At 46.1% G+C, this 25,585-nt stretch overlaps 2 protein-coding genes across 2 annotated transcripts in view; both read right to left on the reverse strand.

Moving 5' to 3' along the window:
* The window catches only part of LOC310799618 (enhancer of mRNA-decapping protein 3-like), a gene marked incomplete at its 3' end in the record, with an annotated part of 49,796 nt that extends 46,380 nt beyond the window's left edge, over nt 1-3,416 (reverse strand). Inside the window, exons 1-3 of the mRNA XM_083662207.1 lie at nt 3,288-3,416; nt 1,587-1,766; nt 846-1,030 (exon numbers count right to left, since the gene is read on the reverse strand). Of these exons, the coding sequence (XP_083518333.1) occupies nt 846-1,030; nt 1,587-1,750 (349 nt within the window). The 5' untranslated portion in view covers nt 1,751-1,766; nt 3,288-3,416. The remainder of the gene's footprint in view (nt 1-845; nt 1,031-1,586; nt 1,767-3,287) is intronic.
* Nucleotides 3,417-4,445: 1,029 nt separating this feature from the next.
* On the reverse strand, nt 4,446-9,831 carry cyp1a (cytochrome P450, family 1, subfamily A). Its single transcript, XM_083662482.1, has 7 exons — nt 9,723-9,831; nt 8,479-9,369; nt 8,203-8,329; nt 8,006-8,095; nt 7,071-7,194; nt 6,386-6,472; nt 4,446-5,629 (listed from the first exon to the last, which is right to left on the reverse strand). Exons 2-7 carry the CDS (start codon nt 9,322-9,324, stop codon nt 5,329-5,331), a joined length of 1,575 nt encoding a protein of 524 aa, XP_083518608.1. The 5' UTR covers nt 9,325-9,369; nt 9,723-9,831; the 3' UTR covers nt 4,446-5,328.
* Nucleotides 9,832-25,585: the final 15,754 nt, after the last annotated feature.

Genomic DNA, 25,585 nt, shown 5'->3' on the forward strand with positions numbered 1-25,585 from the left:
AATTACGTTGCCGCTATCTTCTTCTTCTTTGCCTTGACCGTAGGCGTAGTTGCTGCCCTCTCGACTTGTGGACTCCAGTACTACACATTGAGACATGCGCATGCCCAGTGTATGTGAAGCGTCATGTAGCGTGCCTCTCGCATGAGCTAATATGGATGGAGACTGCTCGGAGCCTGCTCTAGTGTCGGCTTTAAAGATGAGATGAACCCAACGGAGCCCAAATCGCGCGTGGGTCAGAGTCACGTTTCAGACTGAAAAAAAAAACTTGCCTGAGATGGTTGAAAGGTTGAGAGGCGGGCCATAGTAGCATGTCGATGATTTGATTTGACAATTTTGGGGACTGGATTTGGCTTTGGCCAATCTGCCCTCAAATCGAGTGGGATTCAGCGTGTTGTGGTGCTACGCGAGTGGGATCCGCAGAGTACCAGGCAGCCAGCTGCTTCTGTGTTGAGCGGAGCGGACAATCCGATGCATGAGTGCTGCCTGTCCGCCTGGAATCTCCGTGAACCACACGTGGTTTTTACACACGTGGAAACGCGCATAATTTCACATTTTCTTTTGCAGATTTTTTTAAAGTTTTGTTAAAATGTGTGATACATTTCGATGGAAACCCAACTAATGTCAGTTTCCCGCACAGTCCGGTTTCTCCTGCTGCTTGTGTTTTTTTCTTGAATCCAATAAATAAGCATTTGGAAGCCCACGTGGCTAATGTTTATAAGCCCAGGTTACCTTGTAATTGGACAGTGTGAACCTGTAAACAAACTAAGCACTTCCACTATGGTTCGGACCTAAGAAAAAATAACTGTAGGTGTGATTGCACCCTAATAAATCACCCATCTACCTACCTCTGCGTAAGATGGTCACTGGAGCAGTGCTGTTGCTTGTTGAATGAGGGTGAGCGCTCTTGTTACTCTGCCCACTGTGTCCTGAGGGCATGGAGCTGGGTTCTGTGACAGCCCCTTGACCAACACTGGTCTTGTTGGCACTATCCTGGATGTCTACGAACTTCAACTCCTTGATGTCTGTGGCACTACGGGGGCGGGAGACAAAAAAACAGACATAACTCCAGCTGAAACTGCATGACGGTGATGCCCTGGAATAATCACTGCTGTAAATGTTAAAATCGTAAAATCATGTCCACTCCCCCCTCCTAATCATATTATAGTAAACCAAATAATACAAGAATAAACTCCCGCACACTGTCTCCACATGCAATCAAAAGTTTAATAAGAAAAAGAATAACATTTCGGTCGTGAGACCTTCATCAGATTGTCTTATCTGAGAGAATCTGATGAAGGTCTCACGACCGAAACGTTATTCTTTTTCTTATTAAACTTTTGATTGCACGTGGGGAGACAGTGTGCGGGAGTTTATTCTTGTACTGTGTCGGGTTTTGCCCTTCTCCGACGCACCTGTTGAGCCCAGGTGTGCAAAAGCTTTTTTCCTTCGGTAAACCAAATAACAAACCAAGATTTGTGGCTACAATCAAATGCTGCGGGGAACACGGGGAAATATACACATTCAACAACTAGTGAGGCGGTAAACATTCACGTCGATGATCAGCGATCATCTGAAAGCTTTCTTACTTGAAAGTCACTTCCGGAACAGGGAACCTGATGCCGTTGTGGTAGGGCTGTCTCAGAGAGATGGTCTGGCGGGCCTGATCCACTGACGCCACCTCTCCCTGGTAAACTCCCAGGCCCAGCCCGCAGTTTATAGACACAACACTCCCCAACCAGTCTGTGGCCATTCTGCTCTCACTGCTCCTACAGTTCACATCAACAATATTAGAAACAGCATCAAGTTAGCCTTCACATAGATTCTTACTTCAGGTCAGATATATTCTGCTGTTTGCTCGCTTGCGGTGCGCCATGATAGTGAGATCAAACACACCTGACCCTGCTGTAAATTCGGCACAAGCTGTGGAAAGATTACCCCGCTAGCCGGGCGCTTCTCGCTCATACTGAGCACATTAGCGCCCGGCGAACGTCACGCATTTCCCATTTTACACTGTGCCATTTTCACGTCTAGGTCTAAAAGCCGGGTCCTACCTGAGTCTTCACGTGAAGTGAAGACGCTATCCGATGCAAAACATCCTCTTCTTTTAATGACACCTAGTAGTTGCATCCAAATTGTTGCATAAAATCCACTTTTCTGTCTTTCAAAAACCGAAAAGCATTTATCTGCAGCACCTCGAGATCAGAGAAGAAGAAGAAGCGGTGCTCCAGATAAATGCTTTTCGGTTTTTGAAAGACAGAAAAGTGGATTTTATGCAACAATTTGGATGCAACAACTAGGTGTCATTAAAAGAAGAGGATGTTATGCATCGGATAGAGTCTTTACTTCACGTGAAGACTCAGGTAGGACCCGGCTTTTAGACCTAGACGTGAAAATGGCACAGTGTAAAATGGGAAATGCGTGACGTTCGCCGGGCGCTAATGTGCTCAGTATGAGCCAGAAGCGCCCGGCTAGCGGGGTAAGTGGAAAGACTGCTTTTCAATGATTGTTTCACGCAGGAATATCATTTTAACACCCCCGCCTAAACTACTGGCTTCCGTAGGGAGATTATTATATCTTCGGATCTGCAATCAGACGTCGGAGGCGGGTAGGAGAGCGTTTTGAACGCTCGACCCCCCCCCCCAATTTCATTATGGAATGCTGTGTGACGCTGGTTCAGAGGGCATCACAGAGGAACGGAGAACAGCGGAACATATGGGGCTATCATTAGTGAAGTCTTGAGATCACGATGGAAAGAGAGTGAGGGCTATGCTAAAAGTAGACATTTTATTATTGTATTGAGTGTATGCCCAATTGAAGACTGGATCCTATAGGACGAATCAGCGTGACGTCATTTGACACCCAGAAATGCGAACAACGCAGCAGGGAATAGTATGAGTTGTGCCAAACAAACGTTAATATCTCAAAAAAACTATCCATGACATCGCTTATATTTTGACATTCTGAGTGAGAGCAGAAGTAGCGCAAGAGTTTGATGTATAATATATGCATCTCGTGTTAAAGTTGTGTGACCTGTCGCAGTTTTTAAAATGTAAACAGTTAGCTGGCAAATAACGTTAGCTAACACCTGGCCAGAATAAGATAACATAATGATATATCAATATGACGGCAGTATTCAGAAAACGGTGGGATACATTATTTCCCAAAATAACCCGAAGTACATTTAACGTTGCCATCATTCTCACAATTAACGCTAGTAGCTGCGATAGCTTGTCAGCTAACGTTAGCTTAGCTGGCTAATTGGTACTTGTAGGTGAACTGTTGCAAACCTGTGGTAAGCGCTCACTGTTTCAGCAAAGCACGCTGGAGCTGAGCCGTGCACAGATGAAGAGACGCCACCGTGTTGATGTCGTTCAATCTTGGGACGAAGTCAAAGCCCAAACCAACCGACAAACTATCGCTTGCTACAATTTGACGTTTATTGCTCCAACTCTCTAGCTGTTTGTTTGTGTTGTTTTCCGGGTTATTTCACTACGTCACTTCCTTTACCTCCCACGTGGGTCTGCTGCTGCTAGTGTGTGTGTGCGTGTGTGTGTGTGCGTGTGTGTGTGTGTGCGTGCGTGTGTGTGTGTGTGTGTGTGTGTGTGTGTGTGTGTGTGTGTGTGTGTGTGTGTGTGTGTGTGCGTGCGCGTGCGTGCGTGCGTGTGTGTGTGTGTGTGTGTGTTTATTTATTTAAGCTTTATTTAAGCTTTATTTATCCAGGTTAGCGTCAATAAATATAGGTTAAATAAAATAAAATAAATAAAACACACACACACACACACACACACACACACACCAGCAGCAGCAGTGTGTGTGTGCTTGTGTGCGTGTGTGTGCGTGCGTGCGGGTGTGTGTGTGTGTGTGTGTGTGTGTGTGTGTGTGTGTGTTTTTATTTATTTTATTTTATTTAAGCTTTATTTATCCAGGTTAGCGTCAATAAATATAGGTTAAATAAAATAAAATAAATAAAACACACACACACACACACACACACACCAGCAGCAGCAGTGTGTACGTGCGTGTGTGCGTGTGTGCGTGCGTGCGTGTGTGTGTCTGTGTGTGTGTGTGTGTGTGTGTGTGTGTGTGTGTGTTTTTATTTATTTTATTTTATTTAAGCTTTATTTATCCAGGTTAGCGTCAATAAATAAAGGTTAAATCAAATAAAATAAAACACACACACACACACACACACACCAGCAGCAGTGTGTGTGTGTGTGTGTGCGTGTGTGTGTGTGTGTGTGTGTGTGTGTGTGTGTGTGTGTGTGTGTGTGTGTGTGTGTGTGTGTGTGTGTGTGTGTGTGTGTGTGTGTGTGTTTTTGCGTGTGTGTGTGTGCGTGTTTGTGAGAGAGAATGAGAGAATGAATGAGAGAGATCTTTCAAATGAAGCGAACAAATAAGGACAAGGTGATCATAACATCTTTCTTGACTTTTATTTCTGTGACAGATGAAACGATGCACTGTACACAAATCCTTCGTTGCATGTTACAAAATCATCGCTACACAAGAGATCGGAATACAAAATTGTTTACTAATGTATTCAAAGAATCAATGAAAGTCTTTTGGTATCCTGATATAACTGCACACACAGCAAAACTATATACACATTTTAGGCACATAAAAATGACTTTACAAAAGTACTTGATATACACACAAAATCACATTTTGGGATACAAATATAGCTTCAGTGTCTTATCCACAGTATAATGGAATAAAAATAGTTAGCTTACAAGTGTAAATGGTATCAATAAGGTAAGATTCTTTTTTATCGGTTCAGTTCAGAGTTCTGTGATCACGTGAAAGAGAATTTGATGCACATCTCTGTTAGTATAAGTCATCCACGTAAAACATTTGGTGGCATATATAATAATGCCTATTCAATAACATGTATATCCCCAAGCGGAACCAAGTCAACTCAGCCCCCCCAGGGATGAGGTGCTGTGTTTTATCAGGCTAGAGTTTTATAGCATCTGGATGGGAGCAGTTTAGTCTACTAGCAGACAATAAGGTAGATCCTAATCTAGTCTCTCCTATACTTCAAAGAGAAACACCGACTACCTGTAGAGACATGCAAATCTCTTAGCAAACCATAAAACATCAAGGTTGCAAAAGATGCGTTCAATCAAACCTCAACATTTCATTGTCTGACAGTTTGCGACAACAAACGTGTTTCAGTTATTTGCTTCAATGCCACTATTCTGTGGATCAAATTCAGCATCCAGTGTCTTCTGTTCTGAGAAGGATGCATCCTCTTTCACTGGCCTGTGGCTTTTAATCTGACCGTGACTCATAGCATTGGAAAGTCAGTCTGTGCCATCTACAGTGCTTCTTTCACTCCTCCTCGTTCCTCGCCCGCATGGTGGCTTTCAGCTGGCATCGTTTGTGCTTCATGGTGAGGCCGTACTCTGGGGTCATGTCCAGCGGCTCGCCGGGCATGGCGTGGAAGCGAACCCTCTGGACGAGGATCGCCAAGAAGAGGTAGACTTCATTTCGTGCAATGAGCTCGCCGATGCAGCGTCGCTTCCCCATGCCGAAGACCATGACCTTCTCGCCTTCTGACCTGTTGAGCTCGGCGCCGTCGGCGCTCAGGAAACGCTCTGGGATGAAGGAATTCGGGTCTTTCCACAGCTCACTGCAAAGTGTGGAGAATGTTTCAAAAAATAAAAGTTAAAACTTGCAGTTATGAATAATAAGATAGATTTGGGTCTTTGATTTATTGATTTGTTAATTGTGTAACATGGAAGTCATTTGTATTACGGTATTATATTATTATGTAGTATGTATTATATATTGTAATCAAGTATTTCAATTATAATATGATGGTCTAATGTGAGTATGGTAAACACAAGGTCAGTATAAGTTGTTACTCAGGAAGGCCGAGACATTTCTTTTTGTTTATGAGCAGAGTTGACACGGTTGATATTTGACTGACATGAATATTAAGTGAGCCTTGACTCACTTGTTTTTGTTTTTGTTTGTTTTTATTTATTTTTGTTGTGTTGTTTTTACTCCAATGCTTTTGGATTTTTACGTTTGTATTTTACGTGTTTGGACCCCAGGAAGAGTAGGCTCACCCTTGGTGTAGACTAATGGGGATCCACAATCAACAATAAACAATAAACAATCAAGGAATAAAATAAGCTGCACAAATACACCAGCGATGATTAGAGAATTGATCCCATGATCAATCAGGATGATAAGGACTGCTATCCTCTCCTTCTCTACCAGCTGGAGCACCCGTGAACAGGGGACTTGACCTTCCACTGACCACTGATTGTGGTTGTATTGGGCCGCTCCCAGGAGTCAATGTGTTTGGGTTTGGAAACGTCCTCTGCATAAATGAAGATGAAAAAGGGGAAGGAAAAGCCATTGTAGACATCCTACTTACGGGTCATGGTTGCTCTGCCACTGATTGATGAAGACGCAGGTGTTTTTGGGGATGAAGTAGCCATCTAGAGATGTGTCTTTTGAGGTGCTGAAAAAGAGACACCAGTCGAAGAGTCAGTCCATTGCATATTTGTATGACTCACACATGTTCTTCTGATCCACTAACACTGCCACTGGGGCCACACATGCTAATAATGTATATACTTCTGATTGTATAAGGTAACAATGTCTATACTTCTGATTGTATAAGGTAACAATGTATATACAGGAACAGAGCAACAGCACTCACATTAGAAGTAGTTCTTGAAGTTTTAATAGGGGCAAAAAGAGGAGTCAGTCTGGTTTCAGCCTTAAGCCATCATCAGTGTATTTACACTGATTTAGTGGTTTTACACTGATGATGGTTTAAGGCTGAAACGCCTCTGTTTTTGCCCCTATTAAAACCCCAAGAACTACTTCTAACGTGAGCGCTGTTGCCTACCTGTTCCTGTGATCTCCCTGCAACCTGCACCAATTAAGCTGCTTCAAAACCAGGAGTTGTGCGTGCTATTCCCTGCAACAATGTATGTATTTCTGGTTATATAAGATAACAATGTATATACTTCTGGTTATATAAGGCACTTATACAGCACAGCATCCACAAAATGTCACGTGTTGTGTGTGTTTCTCCTCCAGATGATTCTCACCAGTGTGGGATGGTGAACGGCAGGAACGAAGAGTGACGGAAGATCTCCAAGATGAAGGCGTCCAGAAGAGGTAGCTTGGGTTTATCAGCGAGAAGAGGACTGCGCTTCAGTCCCACTTGGTCCTCTGGTAGGAAACAAAGGCTCCATGTTAACACAGCAGTCAGGTGCATTGCAGCGTTGCATTGTGGCCATGATAGATTCTCAGGCCACAGATATTGTATTTGACTAAATAGTCAGGATTTCATGAATGAAAATAGAGCTTTTAATTGACATATCTGCAAAGTTTTCCACCAAAAAAGTGTGAAAAATGACCCCTTTCTATCCAGAGTTCCTGCAGCTATCTGAGTATTGCTCCTGTCAGATGTGTTTATAACGAGAGATCTCATGTAAAACACAATTCAATGGAAATAAATGGATCCTTCTGAGCCTAAAGCCAGCTGAGATAACTAATGGACATTCTACACTTCACTACTGAGTAAATTCACATTTTTGTTTTGCACACCACACTATGAAAACAGCATCGTAGCATTGGACCTGCTCGCTAACAGGTCCAGAATCCCTTCCGCATATAGGGCACCCAAACTGGTGGCTCGTTAGTGCAGCGGCCAATGAAATTCAGTTGCGCTCAAGACTGGCCAATTGAATTAGACAGGCAGGCATAGACTCTCCACAAATGTGTCATAATTAGACGGGTGTAGACTACCTACACATTTGTAATGATCCCCATTGTCACATTAGTTCAGAAATCTCAGTTTCTTTCATTCACTTAAGTAACTAAAGTACTAAAGTAACTTGTACTTGAGTAGGATTTGTCAGTACTCTTTCCAGCTCTACAGGCAGGCAGCCAATGTTTTATTTCAGTCTAGTAAAATAAAGAGTCAGCAGCACGTAGTTACATTACATTACATTACATTACATTACATTACATTACTTACTCAGTTCATGGTAAAGCCTTTCCTGGATCTCTGGGTAAGCGACCAAGTACATCACAGACCAGGACAGGGCGGTGCTGACGGTGTCAAAACCTGGGACATAATCATAACCCCCGTTACAGCGCTTGTCATTGTATTGAATGTGTTTATGCTATATGTTCATGTATATGATCATTCACGAGTGGAGAAATTCAACTTACCAGCTCCAAACAGGTCATTGACAATGCCCACAATCTTCTCATCTGACATCTGGACATTGGAGTTCTCATCCAACTTCCTGTCCTCACAGTGATCAATGAGGGAGTCAGTGATGTCACGAATATTGTCCTGAAAAGAGATCATTGGACAAATCTCAGTGAAAGAACCTTTCAGATATACTTTGCCGTTCAGTATGACGTTTCTAATCGTTGGTGGAAAACGTGGCCGGAGAATCGACTCGAACGAGATGTCAGAAATGATCCGCCGTGCGGGTTTACCTTGTCGTAAGTGGCGTAGTGTTCGCTGACGATCTTCTGGATGAACGCGGTGAAGCGTTCGTTGATGGCCAGGAACTTCTTCATGGAGACACTGGGCAGGAAACGAAGCAGGGGGATGAAGTCCGCCGGGTTCCCGGCCCCCACCACCTGGCCGAAATCGTCGCTGAGGTTCACCAGGCTGATCAGCTCCTGGTCGTCGTGGTCGTAGCGCCGGCCGAAGCACATGCCGCAGATGACGTTGGCCACGGACACCACGATGTGGCGGAACGGGTCGAAGCTGCCGTCGGCCTCCATCACGCTCTGCAGCTGCTTGATCAGGTAGTCCCCCTCTTTGCAGATGTGCTCCTCCAGCACGCACGAGTACTCGGGGGTGGTGCCCTCCAGGCTGGAGAAGGAGCGCAGGGCGCTCAGCGCCAGCTTGCGGCGGGCGCGCCACACGCCGGCCTGGTCCGTGCTGAACGCCAGACTCTTGCCGTCGTTGATGAACTGGAAGCTGTACAGGTCGGGCCTGCCGGCGAACTCCTCGCCTTGCTTGATGAGCGCCTGGCGGATGATGTCGTTGCCGCTCAGCACCACCACGGGCCGCATGCCGATCTGGATCTGGAACACGGGGCCGTAGCGCTGGCTCATGGCGCTCAGGCTCAGGTAGGGCTTGCTGCCCACCTCCAGCACGTTGCCGATGATGGGCAGGGGCTTGGGGCCCGGCAGGCGACGCAGCCCCTCGGGGATCTCGGTGCTGTGCAGAAACTTGAGCAGCAGGTAGACCAGACACACCGTCGCCATGGCAACCAAACTCTCAGATACCGACACGGAGCCAATGAAGGGTAGTATCATTAGCGCCATCATGACAACTGCTTTTTTTTTTTTCTCCCCCCCTGGCTTCTACACAACCTGGAAATGAAATAGGAGGAGCGTTAGAGTTGTGAAGAGAGGGAGGAGAACGGTTGTGCAACATGTTGAATACATGCACAATAGCCTGGAGTGATTTGTTTAGGACTGTATAACAGCATGTGTTTCATGTTGAGGCTACTTGGTAACTTTAACTTCAAATGCAAAGCATTGCAGTTAGAACATCCATGAATAAAACACAATGGTGACAGGGACAACTTTTTTTTTAAGCTGCAGCTGCAAAGATACAAGTCCTACCTGCAAAAGGCAGAATGGTGTTTGCAGAATAATCTCCACTCACCACTCTGCTGCTAAGTTATCAATCATTCAGTGACAGTCCCATAAATGAAGCTTACCTGTGTTGCAGTGCAAGGAAACAGTCTGCTGCTCTTCTGCGATCCAAAGTATAGCCTACTTTGAAAGTGATTTAAAAAAATATAGTATCGTTACTGTGCGACTTTGCTGCCTTAGTTTAGTCTACCCAAAAGACAGAATGGGCACTTGCTTTATAGTGCGCTCAACAGCTTCATTGGTTGCTGTTCATGACGTAATCCCCCCCCCTCGCTCGTTCTCTCTCTCTCTCTCTCTCTCTCTCTCTCACCGTCTCCCTCCCTCCCTCTTTGCTCGACATCAATAAAGTTTAGGCGTGTGTCTATCGGACAAAATATCCAGCGCACGAAATATTAATAATTAAACTGACCATATTGCAATCTGTTTAAAACCACAATATAGGCTATGGCTATTCGATTATAAGTTTCAAGCTTTTTTAACCTTTTGTAGTTTAACTTTAATTGCCTATAGGCTAATTGCGTTTTATGTTTCATTAGTTTATGACGCCTATAGGCTATAGCCAAAAGCCACCTGTGAATAGACTAACCCATAAATACCTTTCTCTATTATGGTGCAGAGTAGCCTACCGGACAGTTCAATTGTATGCATATAGCCTATAGCCTATAGGTGCATTTGAACTGAATGACAAAAAGTATTGCCTTTTTCCCTATGTGATGTAATTACCTCGAACTGGAGTTCACCATTTCCAACACTCATTGCAAACAACATATTTAATCTGCCTTTATTGATCAATCTGTGACACAAAGAGCGAAAAGCTGTGATCTTAATCACGCGTAGCCTAATCAAGCGTCAATGTCACAAAAGAAACGATGTGCAATCTAATCCTTTGACACAATGATATGATCATTTTAATCGGCTGTCCATCAGGTCTATCGGGGAAGCGGGAAGCTTATTGGTTGTCAGTGTGATAAAGGGAAATGGTGTTTAATTGGCCAAAGGCAACAAGATCAATACATTTTAGAAGTAGCATTATTATGCAAGTGTCATTTGGAATAGCAGGGATATTTATTTGCTACTGAAGGAAATAGAAAATATAGGCCTGGCTATAGGCTACCTAAAATATAAAAAATAATCGGTGCGTGCTTTACGCATATGCTGAAGCACGCACTGCTATAACTTTCTACTCGACTAACGTAGTTAATCACCTCAACTGTTTGCCTCCTATAATAACATCAATGTTCGGGGTGACAGCCACCCAGGCAGATAAGTCCTGATTCAACAGTCAAATAAATGCCATTGCGTGCCTTGTACCTGTTAGCTCCACACGGCAGTTAAAGATTGACCAGTTGCGTGAGAGCGCACAGTGATCAAACCTCACCTCCCCTTTGAAGAGGGGGGGGGAGGGAGGGGAGGGTCCTCAGTCAGCACTGCTGGAGTGCAGGCAGGGTACAATACACTTCCTCCTCTCTGCTTCTTCTGCCTTTGTTGATCAAGGGAATTGATTGCAGCTATACCTGTAAAGGTGGTGTAAAGATGATGCGTGCCATTTGCGGGTCAATATCGTGGAGAAACGCATGTAAATGAAGGGTAAATGTGAACGTGAAGCGGAGTAGTTTTTGGGGCATGGTCAGTCATTTATAGCCTGCTCCAGAGTCTGCTGTTTTCTTAATCAGATCGCAGTCTATCTTTTTGTGTAAAACAAAAACAAAAACAATCAATGTTGTTTTTTGTTTTGTTTTTTGTTTGTTTTACCCCAAAAAAATCGAATCGGTCTGATTAAGAAGAGCAGAAGAACAGACTACTGGAGTAGGCTACAATAAATTGCTCTGACTGATTTTGTATGTAGCCTATGTATGTATGTATGTATGTATGTACTGTATGTGTGTGTGTGTGTGTGTGTGTGTGTGTGTGTGTGTGTGTGTGTGTGTGTGTGTGTGTGTGTGTGTGTGTGTGTGTGTGTGTGTGTGTGTGTGTGTGTGTGTGTGTGTGTGTATGTATGTAGGCTATGTATGTGTAGGATGTGTGTGTGTGTGTGTGTGTGTGTGTGTGTGTGTGTGTGTGTGTGTGTGTGTGTGTGTGTGTGTGTGTGTGTGTGTGTGTACACATATATATATATATATATATATATACAGTATATACATACAGTGTATGTATATATATATATATATATATATGTATGTATATATATATATATATATATACACTGTATGTATATATATATATATATATCCACCACTCAATACATCACTCTATACATTTCTGTCATTTTTTTGTGGAACAAAATTCACAGAACATGGACTTGTGCTTCCTGTTTGGCCTTTGGCCTCCTTAATAATGCATACAATCAAAGATGTATGTTGGAGGCATAAACTGAAAGAAATTGCCTCGTCTAACTTTTAAAATGTTACCCAGACTAGAATATCATTCTCTATGATTTATTCAATACTCAAATCCCCTTTATTCTGTTTTATCATACATGTGAGTTACAATGAACATAGGCTAGTGCTTGTGTTTCCACTGCCACTGTCCACAATGTTTCTCTTGTCATGTGTGGAGAGAATTGATTCGTCTTTTTTGAAAATCAACCAACTACAGTTTTTGTTTCCAAAATTAGATATTTTCTTTTCTGATCCTTGATGACATCCCTCAAAATGAATCCATGGGGCTAGGCTATATGGCACTATAGGCTACGAGGTTGGCTGCTATTCTTCTTTATTGGCTATATTGAGAAAGTGTTTCAGAAATATCCATTCATGAATTTCAGGCAGCAGTTCTTTCAACGAATCACGTTTTATAATTAAACACATCCAACCAGTAAGCTAGAGTCAAGAGAAGACCAACTGTCTCCTGTCTCTTAAAATGTATGTGTTTGTGTATTTTGCCTCATCCTCGTTGCTCAATGTTATCTTTATTATCCCCGAGAGGCGCGCTCATAATATGCAGTCAGTGGATGCACCCGGCCGGGTTGTGTGCGCTGTGCTCTCCGGGGACTGTGGCCGGGCGCACGGTGGGTGCGCGCTGCGCCTCTGGTGCAGCAGGTTGCGTGAGAAGCGAAGCATGCCGTCCAGAGGGGAGGGTCTCGGTCTTCTGGACAATCCTAAATCTGCTTGGTCAAGTCACGCGAAGGCTGCAGCCGCTGGAAAAGACACAAGGGTCTTAAACTCACAGAACAAAGAGCCGCAGGCAGGTCGTGAGACCTCCTCCTTGCGCACGGAGGTGCTGCTGGCGCACGTATTTGCGCGCTATAGCTTCTGTGTAAATGCGAGGATCTTGGGGCTTTGGAGTCATGCAATCTGCCACTGACTCAGGCTTCATTCATGCAGGCATGCAACACGTCACGGAGTATAGCTTACGAGCTGAAATCCATCGAACGGGTCGTGACAATACCAGCTCGTGAAGTAGCCTACGCAAAAAAAATAAAAAATAAATAAAAGAAAGACAAAAGTTTAGAGCTTATAACAAAGCGAACTTGTCAACTTGTCAACCTCCTCAAGGAGGTTTCAGTTGAGTTAATTTCACTATTCATTGTGAAGACAGTGAGAGATTGATATGGGGCTGCTTGCTATTTTGAGTGATGGCTTCAGCATCACTCTCATTTCTGTACCAGATCAAACAACAAACAACTTGCAGGGAAACAGATCTGATCAGGCAGCAGCTATACTGTAGGAGGTTGTGGTCTGGTCTATAAAGATGATAAATGATATGTTTTAATCAGACATGGATATCTTAAAATATTCAAGATTCATTTGAATAATCATATTACAATTTGACTTAGTGCAGTATTTTTTTTTTACCTTTATTTATACAGGGGGGTGGGGGGGCTCACTGAGAGCAATGCTCTCTTTTTCAGGAGTGCCCTGTTCACATTGTGGAGGGTCTACGTCCCGACAAGGTGAGATTAGGAGAGGAGAGTGCAGAGGGGAGAATTGCCGGCCTCACAGTGAGCCTCTGGGACAGCTGATTGAAGGGAGGTACGTACCAGTCTGTGTCACTAATCAGCTTGCATTACCCACACCTGTGTTGGCTTGTTATACAGCTGCCGGCAGGTATAAAAGCCGGGCGGCATCTCCCCCACACTCTGGCTCACTCTCCTCAGCGAAGCACCTGGTCGGGCGGTAAGTTAGACCCTCCACTCTTTCCTCAATATATTGATGTTGAAGCTAAAGACTAACTGCCTGTTTGTCCTCTGTAGGCAATCTGATGACTTATTTTGTATCTTCCTGAAAGAAGAGGAAGAACCCAGTGGACTTAAACCTCTTAACTAAGAAGACGGAAAAGGAGGGAATTCACCTTTCAGTTGCACTATTCCCCCCCCCCCCCCCCCCCCCCGCTTTTGTTAAACAACCCCTGATTAAATTGAACCATTACTGCAATGACCTGCCTCTGTGTGTTGGTGTGATGTGGGAAAAACCTCGAACCTGACGTTCAGTGCTCACAAGTGGTGGAGAATGCAGGCACAGCACTGATCGCTTTGAGTTTTTCCCAAACACACTGACATGGAGCAAGCGGTCGCAGCCCTGTTAGTTAGTCAGGCCGAATTGCAGAGAGCAGTGAGAGAACTTTGTGAAAAAGTCGTGAAGGATGCGACAATATCGCGAAGCCCTGGAGACTGCCTGACCAAGCTTACGGTAGCTGATGACATCGAGGCATACCTGGAACTGTTTGAGCGCACCGCAACGAGGGAGGGGTGGCCACCAGCTGAGTGGGCTGGTATCCTCGCACCATTTCTGAGCGGCGACGCCCAGCGTGCGTGCCGTGACTTGTCTGTGGCCGATGCTACAGTATATGCCAAAGTAAAAGCAGCTATCCTGACGCGACAGGGGTTCAGCCTCCCCGCTCGAGCCCAGCGATATCATGCCTGGGTCTACAACTCCTATCAACCTTGTCGTCCTCCGTTGCCTTCATGCAGATATGGTGCACTCTGCTGTGCAGAGCTTCCATACACGTCTCGATATTCACCAGTTGAGTGGCATGGACCCTATGAGGTGGTAGAGAAAGTGGGGGCGGTAAACTACCGGGTAAGGCAGCCGGGCCGGCGGAAAGGCTACCAGTTGTACCATATTAATCTCCTAAAGAAGTGGCATGATGCGGAGGAACTCCCTCGCCAGGCTCTGCTAACTGTTGTCTCTCCCCAGAGTTCTCCTCCTGTGCCCATTGACCCCGAACTCGGCCCGTCCCAGGTCCAGGACCTGAAGGAGCTTGTCGACCGCTCACAGGACGTCTTCTCTGACCTGCCTGGCCGGACCCACGTGATCACTCACGACATCCAAACTGAGCCAGGAAAGGTGGTGAGACAGAGGCCGTACCGCATCCCCGAGGCGAGGAGGAAGGCTGTACAGGAGGAGGTGAAGAAAATGTTAGAACTGGGAATCATTGAAGAGTCCTACAGCCCCTGGTCTAGCCCCATCGTCCTCGTGCCCAAACCCGACGGAACCCTCCGCTTCTGTAATGACTTTAGAAAGCTGAATGAGGTGGCCCGCTTCGACGCCTACCCAATGCCCCGCGTAGATGAACTGATTGAGAGGATGGGAAAGGCACGCTTTGTGAGTACCCTGGACCTGACCAAGGGATACTGGCAGGTGCCACTAACAGAGCAGACAAAGCCGAAGACCGCCTTTGCCACTCCAGACGGGCTCTACCAATATACGGTCCTTCCCTTTGGTGTCCATGGAGCCCCTGCCACATTCCAGAGAATGATGGACAGGATCCTCCGGCCCCACCGTGCCTTCGCCGCGGCCTATTTAGATGACATTGTCATTCATAGCACGACATGGAGGGACCACCTGAGGCATCTGGAGACCATTCTGGAGGCCCTTCGCCAGGCTGGGCTGACCGCGAATCCAAAGAAGTGCCGTCTAGGGCTGAGGGAAACAGACTATTTGGGGCATACGATCGGCAGAGGCTGTGTGAAGCCCCAGACATGCAAGCTGGATCGGATACGGAACTGGCCCAGACCGGTCACAAAAAGGCAGGTAAAGTCATTCATAGGCTTGGTGTCATATTATCATAAATTTATACAGAACTTTGCCACTATTGCAGCCCCTCTACATGACCTGACACGGAAAAGCCTACCACACCACGTGAGATGGACAGAAGAGACGGAGAAGTCTTTCCAGACGCTAAAGCTGTCGTTGTGTGAAGAACCGGTCCTGGTTGCCCCTGACTTCACACAGCCCTTCCTCCTTCAGACCGATGCCTCCGGAACCGGCATTGGAGCAGTCTTAGCCCAGGTAACAGAGGGGGAGGAACACCCTGTGACATACATCAGCAGGAAGTTGCAGAAACACGAGCGGAACTACTCCACGGTGGAAAAGAGTGCCTGGCCATGAAGCTCCTGCTCCTAGCGAGGAGCTTAGGGGGGAGATGTGTGGAGGGTCTACGTCCCGACAAGGTGAGATTAGGAGAGGGGAGAATTGCCGGCCTCACAGTGAGCCTCTGGGACAGCTGATTGAAGGGAGGTACGTACCAGTCTGTGTCACTAATCAGCTTGCATTACCCACACCTGTGTTGGCTTGTTATACAGCTGCCGGCAGGTATAAAAGCCGGGCGGCATCTCCCCCACACTCTGGCTCACTCTCCTCAGCGAAGCACCTGGTCGGGCGGTAAGTTAGACCCTCCACTCTTTCCTCAATATATTGATGTTGAAGCTAAAGACTAACTGCCTGTTTGTCCTCTGTAGGCAATCTGATGACTTATTTTGTATCTTCCTGAAAGAAGAGGAAGAACCCAGTGGACTTAAACCTCTTAACTAAGAAGACGGAAAAGGAGGGAATTCACCTTTCAGTTGCACTATTCCCCCCCCCCCCCCCCCCCCCCGCTTTTGTTAAACAACCCCTGATTAAATTGAACCATTACTGCAATGACCTGCCTCTGTGTGTTGGTGTGATGTGGGAAAAACCTCTAACCTGACGTACAGTGCTCACAACATTCTCACACACACACACACACACACACACACACACACGTGTGTCCATGAGATGGTGTGTGTGTGTGTGTGTGTGTGTGAGAGAGAATGAGTATGCAGTGCGGTGATCACATCAATAGCAGAATATGAAAAGCTTTTGAAGCAACATAATGGGGGTGGGGGTAGGACAATGTCCATGTAAATGTCCCAGTAAAAACCCTTTAAGTGATATATAATGGGGGGGGGGGGGGTCTATAGTGTCCATGTAAGATACTAAGTAAAAGTCATGTAAGATACCAAGTAAAAGTCATGTAAGTGTCCATGGGATGATGTCCATGTGGGGGGGGGCTAGTTGTTGTGCAGGGGGCATGGAGGGGGAGGGGGGGAGGGGTGTCTTGGTATCATCAGTACATTTTCAACAAAACATGACTTGCACTATTACACTTGGCAGTACACACTAATTTGAGCATCAAGCATCGAAAACCTGAATGAATTTGAAACTGCAGCCGTGTCTCCAAGACAGATTCTTGTGTATTCAGCAATCAGAGTGGTGATCAGTGTGATCTTCAACGTGGAAAGTTGAAACATTCATGATTGGAGTGATCCTCATGCTGCAAGTGAACCTGATTCATAGATTAAAGTTCCTGTGTGATTGTGGAAAGGCCGAGGTGAGACCAGCATTCTCAGTGAGCGTTCAGGCTGCAGGAGTGTGTGTGGTCAGGTCACAACAGGTGAGCGTTCAGGCTGCAGGAGTGTGTGTGTGGTCAGGTCACAACAGGTGAGTGTTCAGGCTGCAGGAGTGTGTGTGGTCAGGTCACAACAGGTGAGCGTTCAGGCTGCAGGAGTGTGTGTGTGGTCAGGTCACAACAGGTGAGTGTTCAGGCTGCAGGAGTGTGTGTGTGGTCAGGTCACAACAGGTGAGCGTTCAGGCTGCAGGAGTGTGTGTGTGGTCAGGTCACAACAGGTGAGTGTTCAGGCTGCAGGAGTGTGTGTGTGGTCAGGTCACAACAGGTGAGCGTTCAGGCTGCAGGAGTGTGTGTGTGGTCAGGTCACAACAGGTGAGTGTTCAGGCTGCAGGAGTGTGTGTGTGGTCACGTCACAACAGGTGAGTGTTCAGGCTGCAGGAGTGTGTGTGGTCAGGTCACAACAGGTGAGCGTTCAGGCTGCAGGAGTGTGTGTGTGGTCAGGTCACAACAGGTGAGCGTCCAGGCTGCAGGAGTGTGTGTGGTCAGGTCACAACAGGTGAGCGTTCAGGCTGCAGGAGTGTGTGTGGTCAGGTCACAACAGGTGAGCGTTCAGGCTGCAGGAGTGTGTGTGGTCAGGTCACAACAGGTGAGCGTTCAGGCTGCAGGAGTGTGTGTGTGGTCAGGTCACAACAGGTGAGCGTTCAGGCTGCAGGAGTGTGTGTGTGGTCAGGTCACAACAGGTGAGCGTTCAGGCTGCAGGAGTGTGTGTGTGGTCAGGTCACAACAGGTGAGCGTTCAGGCTGCAGGAGTGTGTGTGTGGTCAGGTCACAACAGGTGAGCGTTCAGGCTGCAGGAGTGTGTGTGTGGTCAGGTCACAACAGGTGAGCGTTCAGGCTGCAGGAGTGTGTGTGTGGTCAGGTCACAACAGGTGAGCGTTCAGGCTGCAGGAGTGTGTGTGTGGTCAGGTCACAACAGGTGAGCGTTCAGGCTACAGGAGTGTGTGTGTGGTCAGGTCACAACAGGTGAGCGTTCAGGCTGCAGCATTAACTGTTCCAGTTAATGCTTATTAAATGAAGCTCTAGCGGAAGTTCAGACAGGGAGACAATATTTTGCATGTTATGCTATATTCACTTCTCATATCATCCATCATTCATCATTTCCTTGCTGTCATTTCCCGGGGCGTCTATTGAGACATCAGCTGCTCACATCAGCTGCTCACTTCTATCTAATAGCATAGCGACACACCTCCATTGCACACCTCCATGGTAGGCTGATGATGGGAAGACTGACTCCAGGTACTATAGGCTCGAGGCAACAGGGAAGGGGGTGTGGCCCCCCTGACCCCAGCCCCCCGGTCTGCACAGAGGGCACAGACAGACAGAGGCACAGGGCAGGCGTAGAGACAGACGAGTCATGTCGCAATAAATGTCGAAAATAAAAAATAAAAATAATTATAATCAAAAAAAGAAACACACACAAGCCAGTAATGCACGCACATGCACACACACACATGCACACACACACACATGCACACACACACACACGTACGCATGAACGCACAGCATGGATGAGCGTGCGCACTGACGCACGCATAGGTCGGATTATGCGCAAAACTGCACGGCTTAGCTGAACACCTGGGTGTGATGTTTAAATGTGTCTCTAGTCTGCTCAATCTTCATGCCGCTGTCGAGGCGCACCCCTCCACCTCCCCATCTCCACCCAGTCTTCCCCTCCACCTCCCCATCTCCACCCAGTCTTCCTCTCCACCTCCCCATCTCCACCCAGTCTTCCTCTCCACCTCCTTGTCTCCACCCAGTCTTCCCCTCCACCCTGGCAGATTCACCAGCTTCATCAGTCACAGCAGAGCCATCAGCCATCAGCAGCACCAGGGTCTACTCTAGACTCTACGGGGGATATCTCTCTAGATGCTGCTGAGGGCCATGGTCTCCCATTACAGAATCTCCCTGCAGAGTCTGAGCGCCAAACACTTTGTTGAGCATAATTAAATTGCATTATATCATCTGCATTTGATTATATCATCTACATATTAAAACATCATTTGACTTAAAGGATTCACTGTCTCTCTTGACTGAACTAACCCTTGGCTTAGTTAACCCTAACCATGAAATCATGTCTTAATTAGTAGCTTATTAACATGAACACCATTTGATTACTAGACACATTAGCTCACTGTTAATTCAAGGTTCAAGGTTCTTTATTGTTACGTACAAGTACACAAGAGTCAAACTCTTGTGTTTTGGCTCCTCGACATAGCAGCATTATTATTAATGATCAAATTAAGTAAAAAAACAATAATAATAGCAAGCCAAATACAAAATAATAATAGTAAGGCAACAAGATTAAGTCAACAGTAAACAATAAGCAATAAGCAATAATGTGATTAGTCTTGCACAATACAATACAATAATCATGTATTTAAAATAAAATAGAGTCAAATGGTTTTCCAGAGGTATAGAGATGAAGAGGGGGTTTGAGATCTATGAGTTGTTTACAAGAGCAGCAATTACTAATAAGGAATTAATCAAAAATGTTTTGTTAACTAAGTTCATTTTTATTATTCATTATAAGTCTGACCATAAAGGGAACAGGTAGTTTTGAAATTAGTAAATTATGATTTGAGAAAAAGGGGTGGGATTAAATAATAATAATAAATAGTGTGTACTTCTTCCCACTCCTTTTCAAATTATGTAATGACAAAATTGAGTTTAATCTTTGTGTTTCTTTCATACATTTATATATTTTAATGGATTAAGGCTATATCTGTACTTATTGTTTGTTGTTGTTGCATATTTGAAATAAACTTCAATCAATCAATCAATCAATCAATCAATCAATCAATCAATCAATCAATCAATCAATCAATGTAAACTGGGGTAATGCATAATTAAGGCTTAATTCATGTTTATTATTAAGCTAACTAACCCTTAATTAATGTACCAACAGATACAACAACAGAATAAGCTTAAATTCTTGCATCACTGTCAGGACAGCAGGCCGGAGTGCCAGGCTGAAGATTCGTGTGAGAAAGACTGAAAGCTAAAAGCAGAGGAGAGAGAGAGGATGTGGTGAGCACGGAGGGGATCCAGTGATCACGCAGAGGGTGACGTGAGGTGCTTCTTCAGGGGATTCAACAGATTCCCGTAGTGGATTTCACCATACTACTACTGGGAAAGTGGTGAGTAGCTCTGCTGCGCAAGACTGCAGTGAGAAAGCATATTTAAAGGGAAAGCTAAGTGACAGAACGCACGCACAGGACATATTTGGTGTTATTCTGCCTGTGTTATGTCGTCGGTGTCCATTTCACAGACCAGGAAGGGAGGGAAAAAAGAGACAGAAAAAGTGTTTTGCCCACAGCCATCAGCCTTCCTAAAGAATCCCATCGTCTGAGATGAAAGCAGGTCTAATGACTGTGAAGGCAGCCAGCTTGAACTCACGCAAAGGCCTGTCACGCACACACCTCCAGAGCAGGTGTGTGCTGCTGTCTCCTGAGTGTGTGTGTGTGTGTGTGTGTGTGTGTGTGTTCATATATTCAATGTATATGTGGCTGTGCATGCTTATTCTTGCTTGCTTTGGTTGGCTATTGTTATGCTATATTAGTGAACTGCCATGATATCAGACTGAACTGTCAACTCGTTACACTCCATTTCCATCTTCTAGAAGCACCCAAAGCTGGGTGGACTGGGCGGATTGGAAGGTCTAGAGACCCAGGCATGTCCAAAGTCCGGCCCGGGGGCCAATTGCGGCCCGCGGACCGATTTTGAACGGCCCTCGGCTTGTCTCTCAAAATAGACTATATGTGGCTCCTCAGTATTGGTTAATCAAGCAAGTTCACTTTGCGTTTCTTCCATTCACCTAACGATGACAGCACTATCATACAGTTTGTAGACAAGCACCAAGTAGGAACTACGCAGATGGAACTAATGTTTTCAGATGGTAAACAAAATCCTTACAGTACAATTGTTATTGTATTGTATGTGATTTCTTTTTTAAATAACCCATATGATGCGAGAAGCAGCTGGCCCTGATAATTTCACATGATCTAAACTGGCCCCCATTCAAAAAGGTGTGGACACCCCTGGTCTAGACCCAGGCAGGCAGGCAGGCAGGCAGTCAGTCAGTCAGTCAGTCAGTCAGTCAGTCAGTCAGTCAGTCAGTCAGTGGACTGGGCGGATTATAAGGTCTGGACCAGGCACAGTGAACTGATGGAGGCAGGTTTTCCTACCTGAAATTATTCTCTGTTACTCAGCAACTGCAAGACAGAGGAGGAATGCCTTGACCAGTAGTACATCAGTGCACAGGCTCCTGGCTGAAGGGAGGAATGCCTTGACCAGTAGTACATCAGTGCACAGGCTCCTGGCTGAAGGGAGGAATGCCTTGACCAGTAGTACATCAGTGCACAGGCTCCTGACTGAAGGGAGGAATGCCTTGACCAGTAGTACATCAGTGAACAGGCTCCTGGCTGAAGGGAGGAATGCCTTGACCAGTAGTACATCAGTGCACAGGCTCCTGGCTGAAGGGAGGAATGCCTTGACCAGTAGTCCATCAGTGAACAGGCTCCTGGCTGAAGGGAGGAATGCCTTGACCAGTAGTACATCAGTGCACAGGCTCCTGGCTGAAGGGAGGAATGCCTTGACCAGTAGTACATCAGTGCACAGGCTCCTGGCTGAAGGGAGGAATGCCTTGATCAGTAGTACATCAGTGCACAGGCTCCTGGCTGAAGGGAGGAATGCCTTGACCAGTAGTACATCAGTGCACAGGCTCCTGGCCTTGCGTGTGCTCTATCGGGCAAAGCTTAATAGGATTATCTTAGACTGCAGGTCATGACACCTCACATGAATGTTGCCTGTGACCTAAGATAAACTTACATCATATCTCATTCATTATAATATCAAAATGAAGTAATATGGGGCATAATGTTGACTTCATTTAGATATGTTTTATTTATGGTATATAAACAAAAAACAAAACAAGTATGCAACCCATTGTTTAAGATATGTACAAGAAATTAAATTACATAATAAATTCATGCTTTTCTGAAAATATAATTGAGTTTTGGTTAAATCTGTGGTTGATTGCCTCATCATACAGTATAGTCACTTACTGGAGGTCGTAGTTCACTCAACTTTTTCTATTTACCTCTACATTGCTGTTAAGTCCATAAGGGTAAGGGTTTCCTCCATAACATCAATATGAATCCCCAAAAGGTTGGTGCTTCACTGCAGCTGCCCAATCGATGCTCCTGGCCTGAGCATGGAGGAGGACGAGCCAGGATGGGTCAAACGCCGAGGACACATGAAACAAGGGTCAGTCAGTCAGTCACTCACTGATAGACATTCGCATTTTTGCGTTCCAGCCAAAAACAAACAAACAGATAGTCGAGGCCATAGTCGATCAAAAGATCCAGGCTGGGGCAACAGGTGACTATTTTAGAGGGAAGGGTCAAACGAAAGTGTCGTCAGTTGAGGTCAAAACAGAGCGTGAATCCATAGATAACAGGTCAAAGGTCAAAACAGAGTGGGAATCATATAGATAACAGGGTCAATGGCTCAGCACAGGCTCCAAGATCAGCTGAACAACCAGCACTGGTACATTTGCCACACGCACACAACACACACACAAAAAATACTTTTGAATTGAAAAGCCATATCTCATATAGCCTATGTCTTATCAGATATATGATATTACCAGAGACTAACAGAGACATTCACCTAGTTGCCACCGCGGCCCTTTAAGAGGCAGAGTTAGCGGGCCTCGCGTATCTTGTGAGTTGCCGTAGTTTCCAGGTTAGTTCAGACCAGTGGGCAAGGCACGACTTTTTCCCCCACGAGGACCAGGAAGTAACCCTGAAAGCTGTAATTCCTCGAATGGCCACTTGAGGCAGGGCTCAGAAGTCGCGTCGTTCCCGTTCACCCCCCATGTTAAAATGCCCTACTTTGTAACAGTGATTACGCATCTTTGCAGCCTGGACCTTAACATGGTTTTGGTCTATATACTGTAGCTCATTTCACCTTTTCATAACAACTGTAGGGGGGGTAATTTTTTATATAACTCGCCCGTTTGGAGTAAAACAGACAATAGAAAAGGGGTTGATTGACAGGTCGCCTGTCCAGCGATCACGCAGCTTGCCGATCACGGACCAATAGCAGGCGGAGCTGCGGCTCTGGGAAACCCCCATCTCACGTGAGCTGCGCGAGGACTCAACCCATTCCCTCCCACTCTGCTGACGAAAAATCAAGATGGCGACGGCCAACGAATCAACTCAAAACGGGAGCCCAAAATCAATGGGATAGCTCTGTCCATATTTTTGAGGTCATTGGTTCAGACCTGTGAAGCAAGCTCAACAGGCAACATGTGTATTAGCTGCATGCTCAGTTAGCATCATGTCAATAGTTCAGTTGTGTGCAAATCCCGTTGGATTCCGCAACCGTCTCCTCCTGCTTGCACAGCCCACAATATAACTCAATATCATGTTGTGAAAAATGTGCAATTTGCTTGAATAGGCTTGGTGGAGAGAGAAGGAGGAATTGGATGGCGTGTGTGTGTGTGTGTGTGTGTGTGTGTGCGTGCGTGTGTGTGTGTGTGTGTGTGCGTGTGTGCGTGTGTGTGTGTGTGTGTGTGTGTGTGTGTGTGTGTCTCTGTGTGTGTGTGCGTGCGTGTCTGTGTGTGTGTGTGTGTGTGTGTGTGCGTGCGTGCGTGTCTGTGTGTGTGTGCGTGTCAATGGTGCGTGTGTATCGGAGTTCCCCACTTTTTCTCCACCCCACTTTTGGCGAGGCAGCTATCCAACCTGAAACAATCTCATTAGCTTTCAGTGGAGAGTTAGAGTCTCCCACGAAGGTCTAGATGCTTTTGTCGTGTGTGTGTGCGTGTGCGTGTGTGTGTGTGTGTGTGTGTGTGTGTGTGTGTGTGTGTGTGTGTGTGTGTACATGTGTGTGTGTGTGTGTGTGTGTGTGTGTGTGTGTGTGTAGGGTGGGGTGGGGTGGGGGGTAGTGGGGGTTATTGGATCATCGTCTCCTCCTGACCTGGCATGAATACCATATTAGTAACTGAGCTAATGCTCTCCCCTCCCTCTCACTAAACTCCAGGCCTTATGCAAGCCACTATTTGCGCTCGGCAGCAGTTAACAATAGTTGCGTGCAGAAATATCTCGGTCATCCATCTTTCTGTCACATCTCTCGCTCTCCCTCTGTCTGTCGGGCACGAAGGTGTCTTAAGCCCCCCACACATGATCCGTGCTAAAACAGCTCTGTGCTGTTGTTTCCTATGGGGAGAGCGGTAAAACTCTGGTAAAACTCGGGTCATCACTGACTCTGCCCCAATGAACAACCTACAGGTCTCTGACCTAGGTGTTTTCTGACCACAAGGTGGTCTCAATGGTCTTGACATTCCTGTCACCACCTACTAGACCTAAGCGTCAAATGTTTTTCTGGAACTGGAAAAACATTGACCCAACCGCCATGACAAGGGACCTCCAGTATACATCACCTGCCCAGCCTCTGTATCTCCATGACTAGGGACCACCAGTACATCACCTGCCCAGCCTCTGTATCTCCATGACTAGGGACCTCCAGTACATCACCTGCCCAGCCTCTGTATCTCCATGACTAGGGACCTCCAGTACATCACCTGCCCAGCCTCTGTATCTATTATGTGGATGGATGAACTAGTGGAGCACTATAACACACCTCTGAGCAGTGTCTTTGACCTCCATGCCCCTGTCAAGACAGGTGAGGTCAGTTTCTCACGCTCTGCCCCCTGTTGGTTCACACATGATCTACGGAAGAGAAAAACAGCTGGGCGTGTCCTGGAATGATGCACCAGGCACACTGGGCTCACTGTCCATAAACTGGCCTTCCGTACTGCCCTGCACAGCTCGTCTCGCTTTTTTGTCTCATTCCACCGATCAAAAATGTGGACAGCCCGGGTTGAGTCGGGGTTGAGTCGTGCTGCTTTTGGTCCCTGCTCTGTTGAGGTTCTAGGGCTGTGGACCCGGTACCATACGGTGACGTGAAAACACTGCAGACGACTGATTGGTCAGGCAGAATCGTGTTTACTGTAGGCATCTACTGTCAATGCTGGATACCAGTTTAGTGGGGCTTACCTTCTTTCTGTTATTTCCAGAAGTTATTTATTTTGTGTTGCTGCCTGCCCTTCGGCTCTGGTGAAATAAAATCGATGTCCTTGCTCAGCTTTAACATGACGGTGGTTTTCAATTGTTTTGATAGAGATAAAGTCCGCTCCTCTGGAAGCCCTTTGTAGTTGTGTGTAACGTCAGCTCCGCTAGGCCGGAGGCGGGGGTTTAGCGAAGCCGTGGTCTTGC

Source organism: Poromitra crassiceps, assembly GCF_964638095.1.
Source record: "Poromitra crassiceps genome assembly, chromosome: 28".
Taxonomy (NCBI): Eukaryota; Metazoa; Chordata; class Actinopteri; order Beryciformes; family Melamphaidae; genus Poromitra; species Poromitra crassiceps.

What these genes read in the sequence shown, in the direction of transcription:
- cyp1a (XM_083662482.1), bottom strand. Translation starts at nt 9,324, where the DNA reads ATGATGGCGCTAATGATACTACCCTTCATTGGCTCCGTGTCGGTATCT. An exon ending in ACTACGCCACTTACGACAAG is followed by an intron (nt 8,330 to 8,478) that starts GTAAACCCGCAC and finishes ATCTCTTTTCAG; the next exon opens with GACAATATTCGTGACATCAC. An exon ending in CCGTTCACCATCCCACACTG is followed by an intron (nt 6,473 to 7,070) that starts GTGAGAATCATC and finishes TCTCTTTTTCAG; the next exon opens with CACCTCAAAAGACACATCTC.